General features: G+C 35.3%; 1 protein-coding gene across 2 annotated transcripts in view; it reads right to left on the bottom strand.

The window, feature by feature from the left end:
• The window catches only part of TMEM72 (transmembrane protein 72), a 55,090-nt gene extending 50,571 nt beyond the window's left edge, over positions 1-4,519 (bottom strand). The window contains exons 1-2 of one of the 2 annotated variants that reach the window (XM_023499898.2): positions 4,383-4,519; positions 3,962-4,119 (exon numbers count right to left, since the gene is read on the bottom strand). In XM_023499898.2, coding sequence (XP_023355666.2) covers positions 3,962-4,119; positions 4,383-4,387 — 163 coding nt within the window. In that variant the 5' untranslated portion in view covers positions 4,388-4,519. Of the gene's footprint in view, positions 1-3,961; positions 4,120-4,382 lie in introns of those variants that run through there. The other variant, XM_031956670.1, reaches the window with a different exon arrangement.
• Between the last annotated feature and the right edge of the window lie 18,146 nt (positions 4,520-22,665).

Genomic DNA, 22,665 nt, shown 5'->3' with positions numbered 1-22,665 from the left:
AAAATTACCAGTAAGAAAAAACTAAAATAACAAACAAAGTGAAAATAGTATGTTTTGACCCACTTTCAGTCTCCATTGATCTCTCTCTGGATGAGGATGGCATTTTCCATCCCAAGTCTATTGGAATTATCTGGTTCACTGCATTTCTGAGAAGAACTAAGTCTATCATAGTTGACCATTAACACAATCTTGCTGTTGCTCTGTGCAGTGTTCTCTTGGTTCTGCTAATTTCACTTAGCATTTTTGCAGGTGTTTCTGAAATCATCCTGCTCATCATTTCTTACAGAACAATAATATTCCATTACATTCATCTACTATTACTTTTTCAGCCATTCCCCAATTGATGGGAATCCACTCAATTTTCAATTCTTTCTCACTACAAAATGGGCTGCTGCAAACATTTTTGCACATGCGGGTCCTTTTGTTTCTTTTATGATCTTTTTGGGGTACAGGCCCAGTAGAAATGCACCTGCATCAAAGATTATGCACAGTTTTATATCCTTTTGATATAGTTTCAAATTGCTCTCCACAATGTCTAGATCAATTCATAATAATGTCCATTATTATCAGCAATAAAATAATTAGGGTACTTTTTTCTATCTGTTGAGTCAAAATCCTCCTTCTCCTTGTAGGTCCCACTGACTTCTTTGGTTCTATCTTTTGGGGCCAAGTCTAAACTATCTTTCATATACCAGCCATTTAAATACTTAGAGAGAGCCATATTTATTCTTCTATAACTTACACAACCTCAATTCCTTCAGTTTAATTTCCTATGAAATGGTTTTGAGTCACTTTGCCATATTGTTTGTGTTACTCTGGATTTATTCTAGCTTGCTAAACTTCCTTCTAAAATGTGGCATCATGTTTAAAATATTAATTGCTGTTTAGCAATGTTTCTGGGAAGCTAAGTGGAAAAATAGAGAGAGGGCACTGGGCTTAGAGTTAAAAGAACCAGAGGTCAAATCTGACTTCAGACATTTACTAGCTGTGAGACTGGACAAATCACTTAATGTCTTCCTGCATAAAACTGGAGAAAAAATGGCAAACCACTTTGGTATTTTTACCAAGAAAGCCCCAAAGTTAGTATGGTTGATGGGGCCACAAAGAGTCAGATATAACAGAACAACAATTCAACTCTTAAGGAACAAGTTAAGGTGGCACAGTAATGTTGGCTCTGGAGTCAGGACACTTAATAGCTGTGTGACCCCGGGTAAATTACTTAATTCTATTTACCTCAGTTTCCTCATCTGTAAAATGAGCTGAAGAAGAAAATGGCCAATCACTCCAGCATCTTTACCAAGAAAATGAATAATTAGACTAAACAACAGTCATGTTTCTCCATTTTATCTATTATGACATTGAAGAGTAGCATGACATCAGGGATACTTGGACCTTTTAGAAAGAAAGATTCTAAAGGCACTGGGGAAAAAGGTTAAAAAAAAGAACATGGTATTTGTCTTTGAGGCACTTATAATCTAGAAGGTAATAGGGATTAAGACTGGACCTTTGAAGTCACTGCTACAGAGAACTCCTGAGCGAAGAAACTCTCTCCAGGGTTGGAGTTAGGGTTAGGTCAGCACCTTTTCTACAATTTATATTCTTGAGTAGGGTTGTGTTTAACTTTTTTTTTTTTTTTTTGATGTTTCACGGACCACTCTCTGATTCCAAATCATTTTAATAAAAAAGTTAGTTAAAAAAGGGGAGACAGCTAAGTGGTATAGTAGAGCTCTGGTGCTAAAGTTGGGAGAATCTGAGTTCAAATCCAGACCCAGATACTTACTAGCTGTGTGACCGTGAGCAAGTCATTTACTTCTGAATACCTTAAAAACAAAATCTATGACCTTTTCTGAGAATCCTGTTTTTGCTTTTAAAGCAGGAGAGATGGTGGGATCTGAGCGGGGCCTTTAATTTGACACTGAATTTTGGTAGTTGAAGTCACGAGGGAGCATTATTTCTGAGCATAAAGGGTGACATATGCAAATGTAAATGGGAATAAGAAGAGTATGTGAAGAGTAGTAATGGAAAATCTGATTTGACATGTAGGTTGGAGACAGGCTGAGGAGGATTCATTATTGACATCAGTGTTAATGGCTGGACTTTGAACAGGAAGAAAGAGTTGTGGATAAGAGAAGTAATATACAGACAGAATGGACTTCAGTCCCTGGTCTGCGTATAGACACATTAGACTTTTTAACTGCCTTTGGTTAATCCATTAGGAGGAAAGATCTATAATTTTTTAATGACTTCCAGACAAAAGCCATGTCTCTATTCCATTTACCATATTATAATCAACTCTCATTTATTTTTGCTAATGGAAAGGCACAATGGCATGAATAATCTATGACATTGGACAATACAAATATAGCTTTAGCTTTGAAATATCTCTTATAGATTCTTCACCCAGCAGGTTTACCCTTTTATGCTTTGTTCCTCATTTTCTTCCAATATAGTGCTCTTTTTATGTAGATGAGGACATTGCTGTTCCAATTCTAGCAAAGGACTTTTCTTGGAATGGAGATGGGGTTGCATTTATGCTGAGTCCTTGGGGACCATGGGCAAATATCTGATGAAGTTGGGGATAAAGATGGAGGAGCCTATATATCAGTCAACTGAATTAATAGATGAACTTGCAAATGAGTTGACATTTCCTATCATCCCCAAAGAGTCTTTAATGGAAAGAAGGATCAGAGAATCTGCTATTTGGTGGAGAGACTAGAATGAAATTAAAAAAAATCCCAACATGATCGACATAAGCCATAAATAATGACCCTGGCAATGACTACATTGTAATGGATTTAAAGCTAAATGGGACATTAAAGGCCATCTAACCAAAGCTCCTTCATGAAACTGAAGGTCAGAGAGGTTAATTTCCCGAAGTCAAACAGAACGTGATTGGCAGTATTTGAATTTAAGCCTTTTGACTCTAAATCATCCACTCTTGCTTGATATACTGTGATTGACATACTATATATATATATATATATATATATATATATATATATATATATATAATAAGGTAGTATCTTTTCCCAGAACTACGTCTATAGAAACTCTACTTTAAAAAACTGAGGAAAGGATAACAATAGTAATAATAATAAGTAATAATATATAAGCATTTGTGGGTCTATTGAAGAAATTAATGACAATATGATTTATAATTCAATAATTAGAGGCTTAGAAAGCATTTTCATCACAACAACCCTATGAGATAGGTACTCTTGTCATCTTCATTTTCCAGATGAGGAAACTAAGGCTCATTTTGGTCACCCAAGTTCATACAGATAGCAAACACTGGGGTTGGGCTATGAATCCAAGTTTTTCAACCCTAAAGTCTGCACAACAAATCCTTTTTGAAAAATGTCTATTTTCCTACAATTTTTCACTTTCTGATTTTGTTAAGGTGATAGACTGGGTTGCCTTTTGGAGATCTTGCTTTATCCCCAGAAAAAAATATATCATAGAGTGAGAACTAGGAAGGAACTTAGAGACCATTAAGACCCATCCCTTCATGTTGTATAGATGAGCAAAATGAAACCTCAAGAAGTACAGCTTGTATAATGCAAGCACACCTTTGCATTTCCTTTATCAATCAATTTATTTATTTGCTTATTAAACAGACTGATAAGGCAGTTTGCACTCTATCTCAATATCAGGGTTTCTCCTAAACTGGGAACTTTCTCTGGGAGAAAATTTTAATATTTCTATAAGCATATGCAAGGCTTCACTTGATTAGAATGGGTACAGCTTGGCAAGTTTTGAGCTGGTGCTCAATTCCATATACCATCATCCCTAGAAATAACCTATCTGGATCTTGGGAAAGAACCCTTTGGGTCATGGAGCATAGTGACAGGACAGGTGTATATCTTTCTTCTTGTCTGTTTCGTTTCTATCCCCATGGTTCCCAATTCCTCTGCTATGAACACACCTGAGGCAGCCAAGAGACAAGAAGAGTTGGTCTTACCTGCTGCCGTGGAGATGCCCAAGAACCGACAGAAATACTCCAACCCTGTCCAAAATGCTTGTCGCTTCATCCTTCTCCTCGAGGTGGGGGCAGCCAGCCTGGAGAGGCAGCCCAAACTGCACTTGCTAGCTAGCCCTGGCTCTTGTCTGCATGTCTCCCTAGAAAAACGAGAGGACCTGCAGGAGCTCCCAGAGTCCCAATGACCTTTCTGAAAGAGGTGTCCCCTCCCATTTCGTTTCCTAGAGTACCGTGCCTGTTGAGGCCCTGGAGGGGAGAATGGAAGCAAAACAGGTTGTGGCTACATCCAGCCAGCTAATGCCACTTGGGTTACCTCCCAGAAGTGTGAATAAAAATCACCTTCTCTGCTCTCAGCCTTGCTCCCCCTTTCTATACTGTCTCAATGATTGTGCTTAATAATTACCTCATCAGAATTCCTTTCAGAGGCTGGAGTTATGTGCTGCTGGATGCACTGTGGCTTCAACCCCCCTCCTCCCAAAAGCTTCACTTTGGAGTTGCTGTTTGTTGGATTGGAGATCAATCTGATTAAAGGCACATAAACTCCTTAGTGCTGAAGGGCAGCTCACAACAGCATGAATTAACCATTTGTGGCTGGGGAACAGATTGGGGTTCCTTTTTAGAATCTGTTCATTTAAAAAGCTATAAATTGCACCTGACCTGTGAACAGGGTTGGAGCCTGACTGGAGATGATGTCATACATCAGGGTGTGTGTGTGTGTGTGTGTGTGTGTGTGTGTGTAGGCAAGTTTATGTCAAGGTCACTATGCCCTTTTACACCTAACTGATAAGAGATAGGATTTTGGGGGAGCTCCATGACTTTAGATTTACCCTCTCTGAATCTCAATTTCCCCATCTGTTAAAAAAGGAGGAGTTGACCTAAACAGTCTTTGAGGTACTTTATAGCTGTAGATCTGTGATCCAGGGATCTTTTGTCTTTCTTGAGAATTTGCACATCTATGGTTAAAAAGGATGCTCTTCTCCATGCTTCCCAGGCTCTGCAGTGGCTATAAATTGAACCATGAGCTGGGCAAGCATAGAGAAATTCCAGATGCTAGTGATGGTTCCTGAGAGTGTAAAAAAGCCAGGCTAATATGAAATGTTGGTGTGTGCTAATGGCCGCCTTTGTAAAAATGGGGCATCAAAGGGAAAAAAAACAAAGAGATATTCATAACTTGTAGCAATCACTTGGCTTTGAAAGGGGTGTCTTGTAGCTGATTTTAGGACTTTGGGAAAACTGTTAAGTATCATCCACAGAATGCAGAATCATCAACACCATAATGAGACCAACAAGATATTAAGGAACAGATAATACATATTTAATGCAAAAATCACTTTTGTCTTGAGCTTGTCTCTCTGATGGGATTGGCAAGGCACCATACTGCCCCAGATGTGATCAGTTTTCCCTTCTCACTAAGTGCAACCATATCCCATTAGTTGCCAGTCCAGTGAGGGGGAAGAAACAATTTGAAAAATGCATGGTGGAAGCATCAGAAGTATAAGCAAATGAACATGTCCCTTAATCTATTTCATCCCAGGGTGAGCAAATGTAGGGATAATGGGAGACTGGGAGAGGGGACCTGAACTTTCTATTGGTGTTGAGAATAGAAAAAGAATTAGAGGATTTGTGTTCATTATCTTCAAGTTTTTACAAAGTTGTCCTGTGGAAGAGGGATTGAATTGTTCCTGGGTGACCTTATGGATAATTTGTAGCAATGGAGAGAAGAAATAAATTTTGACTTGATGAAAGGAAAAATTCCCCAAATCAAAGAGTTATCCAAAAGGGGATTGTGCTGTTTTAAGAATTAGTCCGTCTCATTCCATTCCATACCCCTTTGCACAATGAAAGTCTTAAAATAAAGGCTGAAAATTCTCTTTAAAAAATACATTGTAGAATCCAGTATGGTGGAAAAAACATTGGGTTTGGATCCAAATCTCAAATAGGTAATTTTTCTGGGAAAACTGAAACAAGTCTTTTTGCCTCTGGACCTCATTTTCCTCATCTGAACAATGAAGTGATTGGACTAGATGATTTCTAAGATCCCTGTAGCTCTATCTAAATCAATGATCCCTGATGGAATTCTTTATCTGGTATGGGGTAGGCTACATGACTGACTGAGGTTCCTTTCAGTTATGAAATTTTGTAATTTTATAATCTCATTCTACTACCTAGGAATTTTGGCATTCTATCACAGCTGCTTTGTGGAAATCATCCAACTCTCTTTCACAGACTAAGAGGCCTTTCCCTATCTCAATAAGCTAAGTATTAAAAGTGGTAGCTTGGTGCAGTGGGATGAAGATTGGCTCCAGAATCAGGAGAGACTTCAGTTTCAGTTCTAACTCTGATACTTGTTAGCTGGGTGAGTTTGAGCAAAACTACCCAATCTTTAACTTTGGTTTTCTCATCTATAAAACAGAGGAAATCATACTTATTACTCCTACTTGACAAATGTTTAGCGATTATATGAGAGTTTCAATGGAAAGTACTCTGTGAACTCCAGTGTACCATGTAAATGTGGGTTGTTATTAATAAAAGGGTAAAAGTGGCTGCTAAGAATATTGGAGCTAATTCTCATTAGTTTGTCAGCCAGACAGCTTTTCCCTCATTCATGTCTCATGGGACCAATATTTTGAAGGGGCTGGTCTGGGGGCAGATTTAAAATTTTGCATCCAACGTGATTTTTAAACTATTCCCTGGGCCCTGCCATCTTCTTTATTTATCCCTTTTTGCATGACTGCAAATTTCTGGGAATTGCTTTTCCACATCCATCTTCTTGAGAGTGACCTTGCAACTATGGACACTCACCAAAATCACTTTTTTTTTCTTGGGGATAGGGATATTCAGGAATGTAAAATCATTATCTCCAGAGAATGAGCTTCTTTCTTTAAAAGAATCCAAAGTGTGGGTGGGATGTACCATATTTTGTCTAGAGTCTCAGTCACAGGGCGAAAATCCTCCCTTATGAGCCATTGAGAATAAAGAGATTTATAATTAATTGGAACTTTTAAAATGAGCAAGGGTCAGAAAGGACAAGAATAAGTATAAAAGATAATCCATTTCTGAAGAGTCACTTGTCCTCTCCCGGATGTCATTCTTGTATAAATGACTCTTCATGTTAATGTGAAGTTGTCATATCTCATAGGACTTTGAAAATTTTAGGAATCCTTTTTTTTCAGGATTTATATATATATATATATATATATATATATATATATATATATATATATATATATAATAGCCTTTTATTTACAGGTTATATGTATGGGTAACTTTACAGCATTAACAATTGCCAAACCTCTTGTTCCAATTTTTCACCTCTTACCCCCACCCCTCCCCAGATGGCAGGATGACCAGTAGATGTTAAATATATTTAAATATAAATTAGATACACAATAAGTATACATGACCAAACCGTTATTTTGCTGTACAAAAAGAATCAGACTGAAATATTGTACAATTAGCTTGTGAAGGAAATCAAAAATGCAGGTGGGCATAAATATAGGGATTGGGAATTCAATGTAATGGTTTTTAGTTATCTCCCAGAGTTCTTTCTCTGGGCATAGCTGGTTCAGTTCATTACTGCTCCATTGGAAATGATTTGGTTGATTTCATTGCTGAGGATGGCCAGGTCCATCAGAACTGGTCATCATATAGTATTGTTGTTGAAGTATATAATGATCTCCTGGTCCTGCTCGTTTCACTCAGCATCAGTTTGTGTAAGTCTCTCCAGGCCTTTCTGAAATCATCCTGTTGGTCATTTCTTACAGAACAATAATATTCCATAATATTCATATACCTCAATTTATTCAGCCATTCTCCAACTGATGGACATCCATTCAGTTTCCAGTTTCTAGCCACTACAAAAAGGGCTGCCACAAACATTTGTGCACATACAGGTCCCTTCCCTTCTTTATGATCTCTTTGGGATATAAGCCCAGGAGTAACACTGCTAGATCAAATTTTAGGAATCCTATACATCATGTTAACTGGGACAACGGAATTCATTACCCTTCTAAAGGAAGGAGAGAGAGGGAAGAAGAGAGACAGAGATAGAGAGAAAGAAAGACAGACACAGAGACAGAGACAGCGAAAAAGACACACACACACACAGAGAAAGAGAGAAAGAAAAAAGAGAGACACAGAGAGAAAGAGACAGGTGAGAGTGGAGGAGATAGACAGAGAAAGACACAGACAGAGACAGAGAATACCTTTTTCTGTTATTGATATCATATATGATATATAGGAAGGTAGAATGTCATAGACAGAAGTTTAGAGGTCTAATCCAAACACCTCATTTTTTAGATGAGGAAACTGAGATCAACCAGTAGAGAGGGGAAGCACCTGTTACATAGAAGGTGCTTAATAAATTCTTCTTGGATTGGATCGGTTTTTAGTGATTTGCCTAAATTCCCGTGGCTAATTGGTTTCAGGGCCAGGACTAAAACTCAATTCCAGATGACTAGCCCAATACTTTTTCCAATATGACATAGAGGTCAAATGTTATTTTTACTTACAATCTTTTAATAGTAGTTGTTCATGAATTTATTCAACAAACACTTTATCACTTTTGTGAATAATCTATGCTCCAGAACATCAGATCTGGGGTCATATGAGTTGGATTTAATCTTGAAAGTTTATCAATACTCTATGATTTGTGTCTCCTCTCAGGTTTTGCCCAAAGGATATCATACTTTGGCATCAAGCCCAGGTACTAGGATAGGGAAAAAGATGATTAAGACAAAGTCTCTGCCCTCAAAAAGATTAGAATCTAAAAATTATTATGCTTGGATTTGAATTATTCCATACTACAAGTCTAAGGTTGTGTCAACAAGATAGGGAAACAGCCCTAATTCCTTCAGTCAAATGACTCAAGAAATTAAACTAGTTTGTAAGGTTTCCAAAGGGTTGGGTCCATGTTTCATTCATTCATTCATTTTAAAATTATTGATGGGCTACTGTATGAAAATCATTGGTCCTGGTGGGGTTTTCACAAACAAACAAGAAATAATTCTTATCCTCGTGGAACTTAAAGTCTAATGGGGAAATAAGATATGCTTATGGATTTTTACAATAAGACATTGTTTAAGTTGCAACATACATGTGACATAGTAGAGTAGAATTAGGTTGAAATTAGAAGATATAGATTCAGCTTCAAGTTTTACTTATTAGGATTGGCTCTGTGGCTTTGGACAAATACAAATATTTAACAGACCTAGATTTGAATCCCAGTTCTTCACTATCTATATGCCCTCTCTGGACCCCAATTTCTTCACCTGTAAATAATCACTACTATTTATATAGTGCTTTTAAATTTGTAGCATTCTAAAAAAAATAGCCTTTTCTTTTCAAAATATATACAAAGATAGTTTTGCAAAACTTTGTGTTTCAAATTTTTTCTCTCTTCTTTTCCCTACCCCTTCCCCTAGATAGCAACTCATCCAATATATGTTAAACATGTACATTTCTTCTATATATTTTTCTACAATTATCATGTTGCACAAGAAAAATCAGATAAAAAAGGAAAAAGAAGAGAAAGAAAACAATAAGCAATCAAGCAACAACAAAAAAGGTGAACATATTATGTTGTGATCCATATTCAGTCCCTGCAGTCCTTTCTCTGTATGCAGATGATTCTCTCCATCATAAATTTATTGAATTTGTAGCATTTTTAAAATCCTAATTAGAACCCTAGGAGATGGGTGCTATTACTATTTTCATTTTGCAGCTGAGGAAACTGAGGCACAGAAGGCTTATGGAAATTGCTCAGTTTCCCAGCTAGTAAGTGCTTGATATAAGATTCAAACTCATGTTTTTCTGACTCCAAATCCTGAGCTTAGTCGACTGAGCCATTAGTGATTTTAATAAAATGAAGGAGTTGACTTTGTTATTTTATAAATCACTTATTCATTCTGAACTTCAGTTTCCTGATTTATAAAACCTAGATAATACATATAGAACCTATCTCATAGGATGACATGAGGATCAAATGAGAGATGATTTTAACCTTTATAACATTTATAATTCTATATATAGTTATCCCCTCCGTGTTACAACTTTCTCTATTATGGTTTTGATATATCACAGATCAGCATAAGAAATTAAAGGAGAAATTTTGGGGAGTTCTGCAAAAGCTACAGAGGAAACATAAAGACAAGCAGATAGAACAGAAAAAGTTTAGAAACTCAGACATGCATAAAATATATATTATTATTACACAACATTTTATCTCACCCAAGTTTTATAATAAGGTAAACGCCCATAGAAAGGGCCAAAACATTTTATGTTTTTTTCAAATTTTCCAAATTGTGGGGCCACCCCACCTCAAGTTCCCATCATGTGGAAAAAGATAACTCTGTAGTTTAGAAGTTCTTATTTCTTTCTTGATCCCCTTCGATTAATGTGGTAAAACCTAAATGACTTTTGAAGAATTGTGTTTTTAAATTAATAGAATAAAGTACAGTGAATTACAAAGGAATACAAACATTAGTGAAAATAAAGATGGTTATCCATTAAATACAAGCTTATTTGATCCCATTAAATCTATCCATGAACCCATTATGGGAAGCCACTATGGCTTTCAAGTTAAGAATTCCTCATATAGATAAAAATGATGATGATGATGATGATGGCAATAAAGCTTCAGTATTTTTATGTGGAAACTTCCCAGTACAGATCATAATTTCTTCTTTTATTTCTGCCTAGTTGAAGTGAAACTAAAATACAAAATGCTCTGGTGGCCAAAACTTCTACTGATGAGAATGTCCACATCTAACTAGGTCAGTCCTTGGTTGACAAAAATGTATAGTCCATTTTTGTGCATATACATGAAGCTATTTTGGTGGAACTTGTCAGATCTGGTACTCTCCTTGCAGGTTGAGAGGCCAGTGCCACTTCTTCAGTGAATAGTGCTGGGCTTGGAATCAGGAAAACTGAACTCTAATGCTTCACTTTTTTTTAGTTACTCACTAAATGGGTAGCCCTGGACAAATGCCTATTTCCTTGTCTATAAAATGGGGAAAATAATTTTATTTTATTGGGTTATTATAAGGATCAAATGTGACAAATGTATGTAAAGTGCTTTGTATATCTTATGCTGGATGAGGCCAGGTGACTTGGTCTCTTTAAACAAAAATAAAACCACAGTAGAATAATTGATATGAGAAAAGTCACTGTTTTACTTTATTTCAAGTTCTTCTCTTAAACTTAGAAAACAACAACAAACTTGTAACCAAAAAACTCCCAATTCTTAGTTCCTAGAAATGTTATCTCTTAAAAGAAGTTTTTTTTTTTTTTTAATGAATTCCTCAAGTTATTAGCACTCTGCCTCCAGCCTTCTGCCTCCCTCCCCCAGTTAATTTTATATGTATTTCATTTTTGCTTTTTTGTATAAATCCTTCTGCTTCCCAAGTAGGAAGTAAAAATATAGGCAGTGTTTTAATTTTATCTTCATTTTCATAGTGGCCAGTACCTAGTAACTGTTAAGTATTGTTGTTGTTTGTCCTTCAATCACCAAGAGAATCATGACATCAAGGAGATGATGTTATAACATGTAAGTGAGTAGGATTTAAATGAGGATAGCCTAAATAAATAAAAAAATAGAATGGCAACTGAAGACTCTATTTTTGGCACATCACTTTCTTTATCACATACAACTCTTTCCTACTTCTGGGCTCCTCAACTGCTAATAACAAATGTTTGGGAACACTATGGAATAATCAGTTTTAATCTGTTTGCAAAAGACAGTCCTGTGAGAGATGACATAAAAAGGGCCAAACATAAGATCACACCATAGGTGGAAGTTTTCTCTGCTCTCATTTACACTTTTCAATCCACCAACATAAATGATTATTCCACTAGTGATTCATATTCCCTAAACACACCTTCAATTCTTACCTGGAACAGAAAACAATTTCAATTTGCAGCCACTCTAGGATTTCTTCATTTTTACAAAACCACCAGTTTTTGAATAGGTCAGGTTCATTAGAGATAGTGAAGTGGAGGGGGATAAGGAGGGTATCCCTTTTTGACCAAGGAGAGAGTAGAGCCAGGAACCTTGAGTAGTTCCTCTTTTTTCTCCAGGTAAGTCACAACTCTTAAATCCTATATTGGTGCAAACCAAACTCTCATGTCTATACTTCAGGCAGAAGGACTCACTGTGACTGCCATTCAGAAGTTTTATAGATTTAAGTCAACTGAGGGATGGGTTGAACCAGCCCAGCCCAGACTTATACAGCTCACCTCACCTGCGCCCTGGCCCCGAGGAAGCAGTGATGGGAGGGAAATGAGTGGAGAAAGAAGAGTGCTGAGTAAGCAGCCCAAGGGAAGGGCTGGATGGAGGTGAGTAGGAACAGTCTCTTTACTTGCTTATTTAAGGCTGGTATAACAGGGTTAACAAACCAACACTACGCCGGCATCTGATTATCTAGGAAAGTAGGGTGTTGGAGGAGCACAAAGGTCTTCCTAATAATAGCCTAAATATGCCCTGACTTCCGAGCATACTTAATTCCACTGAGAATTAGTGAAGACATATTACCTTTCTCTTCATTTCTGTAGGTAGGCATAGGACTATGTGTGATATTGTAATCATCTTAACACACAGGCTAAGTGAAGGAGCCAGTGAAAAGGGTTCTTTATCTTCTTTAAATTACTTTCTTTAAATATTTAAAGAAGATGCAATATATGGAAAAAATCTAATTTTTTTCTGAAAAATTTTAGTTTTTTTGGGGTGGAGCCTAGATGTCATAATGGAGAAGCACTCAGCTGTGTTTGTCTAACATTCCCCTCTACACAACTTTAAAATAAAACCTTAAGTCTAATTCTGGAGTGACAGAATGAACAAAAGATCAGATTGAGATATTGATTCAGCCAAAGACAAGTTTAGAAGTCAGAAAGTGAGATCTGTGACATGGAAGAAGACTGTCCTGGAGCCCATGTGGATGAAACACCAGTGGTGGGATTAAGTGGTGGTGACAGAAGTAGCAGCAGCTTCAGGAGCTCAGTCTGAAATGGAAAAGAAAATGTAAAACATTTCATTGGAAAAATAACTGACCTGGAAAACAGATCAACGATAGGTAATGTAGGAATTATTGTGCTACCTGAAAACCATGATCAAAGAATGTGAATGGGATGAACATACCCATAAAATAGGAGCTGATAACAAGTGAATTAAAAATCAGACTCCAATAATGTTATTTACAGAGAAATACACTTGAAATGGAGTGAGATGTACAGGATTAAAATAAGGGTCTTGAGTAAAATCTATTTTGCTTCAGGTGAAGTAAAAAAGACAGTTATAGCAATCATAATCTTATAAAAAGCAAAAACAAAAATAGATCTAATGAAAATGGATAAGCAGGGAAAGTAATACCAATATAAACATATATTCACTGAATGGCATCCATACAAATTCTTAAAGGAAAAGTTAAGTGAAATACAGGAGGAAATATACATTAAAAACTATACTAATAGGTAACTCAACTTTCCCTTCTCAGAGTTAGATAAATCTAACTATAAAACAAATAAAAAACAAGTCAAAGAAAAGTTAGATATGATAGATGTTTTGGAAAACTGAATGGGAATAGAAAAGAATATATTTTTTTCTAAGGTATACATGACATAGAAATTGAGTATGTATAAAGGCATAAAAATTTCACAAATGCAAAAAGAAGAAATATTAAATGAATCATCAGACCATAATAAAATAAATTACATTTTAAAAAAGGATGGTAGAAACATAAATTAAAAGGTAATTGGAAACTAAATAATCTAATTTTAAAGAATGAATCCAAGAACAAATAATAGAAACAATAATTTCACTAAAGAGAATAATAACAAAGAAACAACATTCCAGATTTGTGGAGTGCAGCCAAAGTAGTACTTAGTGGAAAATGTATACCTTTAAATGTGTATATTAATAAAAGAGAGAAAGCAGAGCAATGAACTGGGCATGCAACTCTCCAAAAGACAAAGTGGAAAAAAGAACAAATTAAAAATCCTTAATTAAACATCAAAATGGAAATCCAAAAAGTCAAAGGATAGATTAATAAACTTGAAAGTAAAAGTACCATTGAATTAATAAATAAAACTAGAAGCTGTTTTTACATAAAAATAGACAAACCATTAAATAATTTGATCAAACTAAAGAATAAAATTGCTAGTATCAAAAATGAAAAGTAATGGATTCACCATTAATAAAGAGGAGATTAAAACAATTATTAGGAACTATTTTGCCTAATTACATACCAATAAACTGATCATCTAAATAAAACAGATAATTATTTACAAAAATATTAACTACCCAAATTAGCATAAGAAATACAATACTTAAATAATCTTATGCTTAAAAAAAACAACTGGGTCTTCAATAAACTCTCTAAGGAAAAAAATCCTCAGGACTAGATGGATTCACAAGCAAAATCTTGTTATTATAAAAAATATTATTATATCAATAGATACAGAAAAGGCCTTTGACAATACAACCACCATTCCTATTAAAATCACTAGAAACCAATGGAATCAATGGAGTCTTTCTTAAAACAATAAATAGTATCTAATTAAAAACAAGACCAAGCATTATCTAAACAGATAAACTTAAAAAACTTACCAATAAGATCAAGAGAGAAGCAAGGAAATTCATCATTACCACTATTATTCAATATTGTATTACAAATGCTAATTATAGATAAGAAAAAGAAATAACAATAGAAAATGAGACCAATCTGTACTTTAAAAATATTCCCCTTTGCAACATTCTCAACAAGTAGTCATTCAATCTTTGCTTATATTGATTCAAAAGTGTAAACTTAATACCTTCTTGGGTAGTTCATTCCACTTTTTTGCAACTAATAACTAAGAAGTTTTTTTTTCCTTTACATTAAACATCAAAATGAAAATTCAAAAAGTTAAAGGATAGATTTTTTTTTTCTTTACATTAAGCCCAAATTTCCCTTTGTAACAATTAGACCTGTCTCAAATAGGTTATGCTGCTTGGGGAATGGGCTGCTTGGAGAGTTATTGGGTCCCCCTCAGCATAGTTTTATAAATGAAGACTGAGTGATCCCTTGTCATAGATCTTGCAGAGAAGACGCCTGCTTCGGTATCAGTTAGATTCTGAGGTCCCTTACTTTCTGTGACTTGTGAATCCAGGGCAGGGGTTCCATATCCAAATTCATATGGTGCTAAGGGCATTTTGGCTATGAAAGAAATATGAAGTACTGGTCATACCCTACATTGATATTCAGGCTGGGGTGAAGTTACATTTGATAAGAAGAGTTAATTTATAGTGTGTTGAGTTTTATTAATCAAGGCACCTGGTATATAGAACTTTGAATTCCCAGGGTACTGCCTGGTTTTTTTAGTGATCCCTCCAAGCCCCTCAGTCATGTTCACCAGAATCATTGAAAGATGAAAGAGTCAGAAGTATAAAGACGCAATTGACCTAGGCAATACTTGAGTATAAAGAAAGTCAGAGGAAGCACTTGTAACTCCTTTGTCCCCAACAGTATGTAAGTATAAGCCTGTCAGAGGGTTGATCATAAATGTCAAAGGACAAATGGCTTAGGTCATCTCTTCACTTTCTCTGGTGATAAGAAAAAATTCCTTCAAAGACACCCCCTCCCCTTTTAACACTGGAAATGGTAAAAGTATTAGGAACTTTTACCAATCCAATCAAAACCAACACACATTTATGAAACATTTACTATATGCAAGATTCCCTAAAAGGTGCTGGAAGAAAGGTGAATCTAATGCAAAAAATAATCCCTGTCCCAAAGGGGATTTCCTTCTATTGAGCATATATAAGATATAAATAGATAAGTATATACACTATAATTTGAAAGGTAACAGAGCTATAAAACTTTTTTTGGGGGGGAGATGGACATGGTATGATGGATAGGGTCTTGGTTTTGAATTCATAAAGATTTGGAAATAATCAACAGAGAAAACACATTATGAATAAGGAGACCTGAGAAAGGCTTCTTGAAGAAAATAGGATTTCAGATGAAAACTGAAGGAAGGTAGAAAACTAGGAGACATATATGGGAAGGGACAGTGTTCAAGGCAAGGGGGCCGCCAGTGAGTATACTCAGTGGGAAGATGGAATGTAATGAGTGAGATACAGTGAGGAGGCACTGGCCTTGGATGACAGAGTAAATGAGGATAAAGGTGTAAGAAGACTGGAGGTGGTGGGAAGGAGAGCAGATTATAAAATACTAAATTCCAAAGAGAGGATTTTATCTTTGATCCTGGCGTTAATAAGGAGATACTGAACTTTATTAAAATATATAAGAGTGTGTGTGTGTGTGTGTGTGTGTGTGTGTGTGTGTGTTGTAGATAAATCAACACTTTAGCAAAATCAGTTTGACAATTCAGCAATTGTAGAGAAATTAATCAGAAATTTCAGTAATAGTCAAAGATGAAGATAATTAAATTCTCCTTATTCCTGGATGATGGTGACATAAGAGAAGAGAAGGGAACATATATGAAAGAAGTGTCAATGGTAGAAATGACAGAATTGGGAACAGATTGGATAAAAGAGGAGTGGAGGAATTGAGTTTATTGCCTATCTCTCAGGACTAACATCCACTGATACTGTTTTTGTATTATTCTTGTCTTACAAGATGTCCAGGAGGGATATATGGCTATACTTTGCAGTTTTGCCAGCCTGCTAAGTAAAATTCATCAATAAATCCTTCCCATTCCATCATAGTTCACCTGGATAGATACAACTTTAATATATTTGTCTGTAAAGTGGGTCTATCATTTTGATATTTTTTAAAGATAAAAATCACCAGTGGGCTTATTAGCTGACAAATTTAATTTTTAGCTTCTCTACTAATAGGAGATTTATATTTGTAAGGGAATTTAGAGATGTTTTCATCCAATTTTAAATTTAATGATTATCATCAATATAATCATTATCACCAATATAATCATCATTATCACCATCACTATCATCATTATCATCATCATCATCTTGCTCATCATCATGGTTATCATTGTTAGCATCACAACCATCATCATCACCAGCAGCATCATCATCATTACTATCATCATAAACACTATCATTATCCTTCTCTTCTTCCTCCTCCTCCTCATTGATAGAATTACTTCATAAAATTGTGGGAAGGACCAAAGGAGATAATGTAGTCACATTGTCTTGCTACCTTATTACTAATATTTTGTGTCTGCAGAAAAGGGGTAAGCCAATTTAATTTTATCCAACTACAAAAAAGAAGTTATATCATTCATTTATACAAAATTCTACAGAGCATTAAATCCAAAAGAATAAGAAAAACTTTTTTAAAAAAAGAAATAATTATTAAATAATATATCTTTTTTGGTCATTTTTGCATAAAAATTACATTCTATTACAAAATAAATGTCATCTAATAAATATTTATATAACAATTTAATATTTCAAATGATTTATATTTATTGTCTTATTTGACATGCACAACAACCCTGAGAAATAGTTCTACAGATATGATTATTTGCATTTTACTAAAGGAAACTAAAGTTTAAAACTTAAGTATAACCTTTCTAAGGTTATACTGCTATTAAATATTTTGTGTGAAATGCTAGAGATGCTGCTCTATCCTTTCCTCCCAGTAATGACAGATGCTACCCAAGATAATGATTTTACTTTCTTGGCTTGTTTAGTCATGTAAAATGGAGTGGAACAAGTCATTAGACAAGTAATCCCGTTAAGATGTCCAAGGGAATGAAAAATGAGAAAATTCATTTCTCTAGTGTCTCATGAAAAATAAGTCTTGCATTAAGTGTGTAAATAGGCTATAGAGAGCTGCTGGTTATATGACTAGTTAAGTGTATGACACATTCAAAGGTTGTGTGTTTATGGGACTCTTTATTTAAATTGCATGTTAGTGCAAAAATATAGAAATATAATCGCTCTCTTCTTCTTCTTGTTCTTCTTGTTCTTGTTCTTCTTCTTGTTCTTCTTGTTCTTCTTCTTGTTCTTCTTGTTCTTCTTCTTGTTCTTGTTCTTCCTCTTCTTGTTCTTCTTGTTCTTCTTCTTCTTCTTCTTCTTCTTCTTCTTCTTGTTCTTGTTCTTGTTCTTGTTCTTCTTCTTCTTCTTCTTCTTCTTCTTCTTCTTCTTCTTCTTCTTCTTCTTCTTCTTCTTCTTCTTCTCTCTCTCTCTCTCTCTCTCTCTCTCTCTCTCTCTCTTTCTCTCCTATTTCTCACTAAAGTCAGGTTTTGATGCTTCAGAGCTTCATGATTCTGCTATAGATATTATCTGTACAGCCCCTCTGCTATTGGTCAGTGGTCTGGGACAGTTGCTGAAGTCAAAGAATTCATCACCTTTCATACAAGCAGAGGTCATGTGCCTCTCTTAATCGAGGGAAGTTGCTTCTCATTAGAGAGCCTTACCATCTTCAGTGTGGTCATAGGCACTTTTCAAGCTGGACCTGCCCAAGCTTGCAACTAGTTTATATAGCTTTGACCACCTCCAAGTCACAATCAACAGTCAGAGGAGAAATTTGGAAGTGGTAAATAGTATAAGAGAAAAAGGAAAACCAGCAGGTAATTGATTTCTGCTATGATTTCAGTTTCACATGTCTCTTTCCACCTAGGGGAAAGTATAAAGCAGCCTTTCCAAGCCAATGAAGTGAGAGAGTTCCATTCTAGCAAGCTGTGCAAGGGAAACATCTGAGCATCACGGTATAAAGGATTTTGAAAAGAGCTAATAGATTCACATCTACTTTTGGTTGATCCCAAGGGAACTATAAACTCAATTTCCTCAAAGTCCAAGCAGCTAAGAGCTCTCTAAAGGTAACATGACATAAAAATCTATTAAGAGAGAATAGAAAATCCTCTCCTGGGTTTCCAGAGAAATTCTCTGAGGGCTTGCCTTAGACAGTAAGACGGGGAGGTTAGCTCTTGGGATGTGCAAAGGCCATGGAGGTCAGCTGCAAAGATATTTGCATGAATATAAAGAACAGACATGATTATAATATCATCAATATTAGTCCACCAGTCCTACATCCAAGGACCCAAAATGATTTAGTATGAGTATAATTAGATAAAGCACCTCAGATACAGAGATTTCAAATAAGGTTAGAAAAAGCAGCCAAGTATATGGCAGGATACCTCATCCAGACTCAAATATAACCAGGTGAAAAAATTCTTGTGGAGAAAACTAAGTCAGGAGATATTAATTTGGCCTTCTCCAGTTCTCCCTTTCAACCTTTTTCATGAGAACTGAGATCCACTGGCCTCATTCCCATTAAACTGGACATTTTTCTTGAACTCATGAAGCATTAGTTGAAGGACACACACAAAAAAATCTGAAAGCAAAACTCAGACAAGTTGATTATATTCCCCTGAGTTTATTTTCTCCCATAGCAAGTCTCACTCTTCATGCGTAGACTTGGATATAGTTATTATCAATTCTCTCGTATCATTGCTACAAATCAGGTAGCAAGTAAAAGTCATCATACCTTCAAAAATTGCACAAAAACCTTAACATACTTTTCTTCCTGTTTTGCCATTCTCACATTTCTGAAATCTCTTTGATTACAATTAAAAGCAACATTGACAAAATGTGTGTGAAGCCATTTTTACTCTTCTTACCATTGCAACAACAGTTGAATGTATGTGCTTTTCTCTGCTTTTATTATATTCTGGTCCTTTAGCTCATACTCCCAAGAAATCCAGAACTATAGCCTAGGTTGTATCAAGTTTGAAGTAAGCTAATCTTTGAGCAAAGATTCTTGAAATTGGAAGCACTATGTACTAATTCCAACTCTGAAACTTAGTAGTTTCATGATCCTTTCTGAGGCAACAAATATGAATATCATTTTTCTTCTTTTACAAAATTATTAAAAGAGGGCAATATAAAAGCACTATGAGAAGGTATAGTGTTGTTTATAATGAGAATACTTAGGTTCAAATCCTTCTTCTGTTATTTGTGACCTGTGTGACCATTTCTATAGAACTCAAGTTTCTTCATCAACAAATCTAACTCTCTAGACTTTTTCACCTTCTCCATAACTGTTTGGTTCAGATTGGTCATCCTCTGTACTCCCTCTTCCAGGGACCTTTTTTATGTTTTAAATTCTTTTTAGAAGGTAAGTTATCCGAAGCTAGAAATTGCCTCGATGAGGTTTTATATAAAAACTTCAGCAAGGGCTTTGGTCATATAATCTTTGGAAGTTACAAACATCTTCCCAATTTGGAAATAAAAGACACTAACACTAAATCAAATGAGTAAATATTTGCCAAGTACTTAGAATAGTGCTTGCCGTAGGCTTGATGCTACATAAAATCCAATTATTACTGTTCTTATTCTTTTGTTGTTGTTAGATAAGTACTTAGATGGGGAAACTGAAGTCTCGCCTGTATTTTATAACAGTTGATTTTTTTTTGTTGATTTTTGTTGATTTTGTTGATTTTGATTTTTGAGAAACTCTCCAGAGAAAATAAAGAAAAAAAGGGGACAGGTGGCAACAGTTTAACTATCAGGCAGTGTCTGAAATATCTCCAGTTTCTGACTTCAAGACAATGAGTTTTGACTCCTAAATGATGAATTCTAGATGTATATGCTTGTAGCAGAAACAGGAAAGAAAAAAGACAAGAAGAATGGGCAGCCTTTGTTCTGGCCCTGACTCATGTCTTTTTAATTATGGATATTTAATCCTATTAAAATGTTTGTAAATTTCTTCACAAATATCCATGGATCATCATAACCTTAAGAAGACTAGATTAAGGAAATTGTAAATAATGTACTGAAAAGGAAAACAAGCCTTCAGTAAATTACAAGTCAAGGCAATTTATTACTTATAGATTCTTAAGTGTGAGTCCCAGTAGTCTTTCAGTGAACAAGCACACATAGTGGGGTGGACTTCTGCAGGAATGTAAACCCAGATTGAGAACCCAAAGCTCAGTTTCTGTCCTTATATCTGATGTAAGAGGCTGGTGGTTTCACAGGCACTATGAATCAGGGGGATCTTTAAAAGAGTGGATGAATCAGGTGAAAGTTCAACATGATGATTTTGGATCAGGAAGTTTTGGAAGTCACAAAAAGCTGGTTGAATCTTCAATGAGGAATAATATACAAGTCTGAAGATGCAATTTTCCTTCTTCAACTATTTTAACACTTTTAAGCATGCTTTTCTCCATAAAACATTCTGTTGTAAATCTCTACAGAAAAGTAGTATTATCAGCTAACAATAAATAAAAGAAGACTAAAAGTATTTTGTTTTGCTTTCTTTGCTTGAATTCTTTTCTCATTAAAAAAAAATTGTTACTATTGGATTGGATCTATTATTTCCTTCTGCAACTACACTCCATCCCCTTAATTTGCTGTAGGTATTCAATAGTTTTGTGTGAGTGTGTGTGTGTGTGTGTGTGTGTGTGAAAGAGAGAGCGAGAGAGACAGAGAGAGAAGAGAAACAGATTGGAAGAGGAAGCTTTGAAAACTTATAAATTTGATAATTTGTATGGACAGAAGAGAATATAAAATATTTTAACAATGTTGTCTTTATGCAGGAAGTCATAATCAGTGACTAAACTAAAGAAATGGATAAGAGAAAACATTCTTTTTAATTAAAATCCAGAACAAAGCTTGAAAATCCAGGCCAGATTTAAAAAAAAAAAAAAACCTCAGCTGTTCTTCTTTATTTCCATTCTCCAAGGATATTGTTTAAATTTCACATTCCTCTATTCTTGGTAACCTGCAAAAAATTTTCAAGTAGCTCCCAACTATATTTAAAAAATTATTTTAATTCATAATCATTATTAATTAGTAATTTTTGATAGATGTATCATCACCAATCAATAAAAATAGTGGCTGACATTTTCTATGTGGAACAAATTTCAAGCCTTTGATGACACTCTTGAGATTCCATGAAGTCAACACTACTTGTCTTATTACTGAAATGATAATCACATCTCTAAGGGAAGAAAACATCTTGAATCTATAACTAACATGTCTTCCTCTTCTCATATCCATTCTCTGAGTGGCAGATCCCAGCTTTACAACACAGCAGCAGAGTCCAGACTGGTGAGGGTCTTCCTCCTTGTGATTCTTAATCAGGTCCTTAGAGGTACAGCTTCATCTCACTTCTTGGAGGCAAAAAAGGAAGCACAGAGAGATCAAAATCCTCATTTTTGCTGCAAATGAGGAAGGCAGGCTGGTAGTTTCCATCAGAATCCTGGCTAGGTAATGTCTTTTTGATTTGCTACTAGGTCAAGTCCCCTTTGCTGCACATATGGGCTAGTGCAGTGTCCCCAGATTTAGTCTTTTTGATTTAAGTGATCCTTGTAACCTTTGTATGCATTTTTGTCAGACATCTTTCAAATCCCAATCACCATTTTCATCATAAACTTTTTGTTTTATAAATTCATAGACCACAGGGTCAGGGGGGAATGTTTCTTGTATTCTATTTGTAATTCTTGTTGATTGATAGATAAGAGAGTTGTAAGTAACCCAAGAAGTCATCTAACTGAATGCTCAGAAGGAGGAAAGAAAAATAATACAAGGTGGTCTCCATCACTTCAGCAAAATGAGATGTAAAATCCTTTCTACTTTGCAGTTCTTGAATAGGTAGCATCTGCAACAAATATAAAACTCTCTAAATGTTCACTTTCCCTTTTCTTTCTTTAAACAAAGATTATTGAATTTCCTAGAAGCATTATTTTGCTTTCTGAACACCAAATGGCTGGCTAAA

Source organism: Sarcophilus harrisii, chromosome 2 (genome assembly GCF_902635505.1).
Source record: "Sarcophilus harrisii chromosome 2, mSarHar1.11, whole genome shotgun sequence".
NCBI lineage: Eukaryota > Metazoa > Chordata > Mammalia > Dasyuromorphia > Dasyuridae > Sarcophilus > Sarcophilus harrisii.
Note: the sequence above shows the minus strand (reverse complement) of the source record. Positions and strands in the feature narration are given on the sequence as shown.